The 2,749-nt window shown below is 32.9% G+C and overlaps 1 protein-coding gene across 1 annotated transcript; it reads right to left on the reverse strand.

Moving 5' to 3' along the window:
- Positions 1–328: 328 nt before the first annotated feature.
- Positions 329–2,749, reverse strand: LOC133795697 (uncharacterized). Its single transcript, XM_062233153.1, has 5 exons — positions 2,354–2,749; positions 1,600–1,984; positions 1,243–1,418; positions 906–1,088; positions 329–790 (listed from the first exon to the last, which is right to left on the reverse strand). The coding sequence occupies exons 1-5, from the start codon at positions 2,747–2,749 to the stop codon at positions 329–331; spliced, it is 1,602 nt and encodes a 533-aa protein (XP_062089137.1).

Genomic DNA, 2,749 nt, shown 5'->3' on the forward strand with positions numbered 1-2,749 from the left:
TTTTATTATTTTTAATTTTTTTTGATATATTTATGTTTTTTTGTGTGAAATATTTGTGATTATGTAACTAGTTTTTTAAGTCGTTTGTTACATGTATATATAGTCGTTTGTTAAATTTATTTATAGTAACTATTTTTTTTAACATGTGTTGTAACCAGGTACTTGAGGCTTCATATTTGAATAACTTGTGTTGTAACCAGGAACTTGAGTGTCAAAATTATAAAATGTTAAATGCTTAAAAAGTCTGTACTTTTATTGAAGTAGAAAACATTAGGATACAATTTTATTATAGTAATTGAATTATTTGAAATTGTAGTCTATATACTATTTACAAATTTATTTGGCTTTGTTGGGTTTCGCTGTTTGGGATTGGTTCATTCTTGCATGTTTTTCTATTATGTCCTGGTTGCACGCATCTTCCACATTTAATCTGCACTTTTGGTTCTCCTCTAGATCTGATTCGTTTCCTTCTAGGGCGGCCTGGTGGTTTTCTTGTTTTTGGTGGTAGGACAATTTTGTTTAAAGTCTCTGGTAGTGTCCATTCGCTTTCATTTGGCAATTGATGAACAATTGACTCATATGTTGCTTTCATAGTTGTAGTTTTGTTGTAATCAACAACATAATCATATGTTTTTAGCCGTGTTTTGGCAAATACTGCTATTGCATGTGCACACGGTATTTCATCTTGTTGGAACCTTTTGCACTCACATGTTTTCTCCATTTGGTTGACTAGAAAATTTCCTTTGTCTTCTACCACAACATGGTATAGTATAGTGTTTACTAGGAAGACCTGTTTATTTTAGTAGAGGAATACATGTTAGAAACTGGTTACTGTGGTAATTATTAGTAACTGGTTACCGAATATTTTGGTAAATAATATTCAGTGTAGAATATATGTTAGTTACTTGAAATTTTGATGGCCCGAATAAAGTTTCTCTAAGCACAGTTTCAGTATTTGTTGTTACTTGTGTGAATGTTCCGTTTGCTTCGTTACCATTTTTCCATACCCATTTTTGAACTAAACTTTGAAGGCCTTCCATCATTGTAGTGCTTGGCAGCGTTCTTGCAGCTTTCAATACATCATTTATCTATTCGACTATATTTGATGTCATCATTGTATATCTTCTTGTTGGAGCATGGCATTTAGACCAAGTGCGATATCCATTTTTTTGTTTGTAAATACGGTCTTATGCGAGTGTCAATCTTGTCTATTTCATGCATGTAGTGCTCAAATGATTGTACCCTGTATGCCTTTGCTGCTTTCACAAAGTTTATGTTTAGGTCCTCCCCATGGACATCGAAATTGACTTTGATGTTGTTTAGCAGGTGGAATATGCATGCTCCATGGAAAGCTTTAGGGTATACATTGTCTATAGCATTTTCTATGCCTTTGTGCCTGTCTGAAATGATTGCTATATCTTTTTGTAAAATCATGATGAAGTAACTGATTATTATGTCAAAATTAAGTAACTTATTTCATTAATTTATATGACTATTATTTTTACATTGTTTTTACTATTATATTGCTGAATTATTATTAAACAGTTTATTTTATGTGTTTAATTTGTTTAAATAAGAATAAAAAACAGAAAACAATACCTTCTCTTTTTCCATATGTCTCCTTTAGCTTTGTGAAAAACCATAACCATGATGAATCATTTTTAGAGTCTTCTATTCCAAAGGCTAATGGAAATATGTTGTTGTTAGCATCCATTGTTGAAGCAGTGAATAAAGTTCCTCCAAATGATGTCTTCAAGTAAGTTCCATCTATCACAATCAGTGGCCTACAGTGTTTCCGTCCTTTGATAGAATTTGCAAATGCTAGGTACATATATTTGAAGTGATCTTTATTTTCTGTAACCAGGTGCGTTATTGTATCTGGGTTCGAGACTTTTAGCATGTGAAGGTAGATGGGAAATTTTTGGTATGAATCATCTTGGTTTCCTCTTGCCAATTCTAAAGCTTTTTCTCTTGCTCTCCATGCCTTTTGATACCCCCATCGAAACACCATAATCATCTAGCATGTCACTGATTATGTCATTTGGTGTGTGTATTCTCTTTATTGACATGTATTTTGTTCTTATTAGTTCTCCAATCACATTGCAATTTGCCCGCCTGTGGTCTTCCATAATGATGTCCAAGGAGCAGGTGTGAGTTTTTACACACTTTCTGATTTTAAATGTTTCTGTTTTCCTGAACTTTGAAGCTCTAAGTAACCAGTTACAATTGTCATCCACACAAGTTACCAGGTATTCTCTCGGTTCAGATCTTTTTGTCTTGAATCGGATGTTGTGGATCATAGCATAATAACATAGAGCAAATTTCAAGAGCTTTTTGTCCTTATAAATCTGACCTTCTTCAACTTTGAAACTTTATGATCAGTTATAATTTCTGTATCTTCTTCTCTTTTTCTTTTGTTTTCTTTTGTTCTCTCTATGATAAAATCTGCTACATTATCAGCTATGTCTGTAATGTTTGGGAAGGTTTGTACCTGGTTATTTGTCGTGCAGGTTGCTTCGTCATATTGTAACTCTGTAGCTGATTGCTGGTTGTTTAGTTGAAGAACTAGCATTTCTAGATCTGTGTTCTGTATTTGTGTTTCTTCATATATATTGTGTTCAATAGTTTCAGCTATTGTTTGATCAAAAGTGGTGATGCATAGTGGTAACTCTGTTACTGCATTTTGCTTCTTTTTCAGCTCAATGTAGAATAGGACTGAATTGTTATTGAGTAATTTCATTGGTGGCAT

Source organism: Humulus lupulus, chromosome 8 (assembly GCF_963169125.1).
Source record: "Humulus lupulus chromosome 8, drHumLupu1.1, whole genome shotgun sequence".
Classification (NCBI taxonomy): domain Eukaryota; kingdom Viridiplantae; phylum Streptophyta; class Magnoliopsida; order Rosales; family Cannabaceae; genus Humulus; species Humulus lupulus.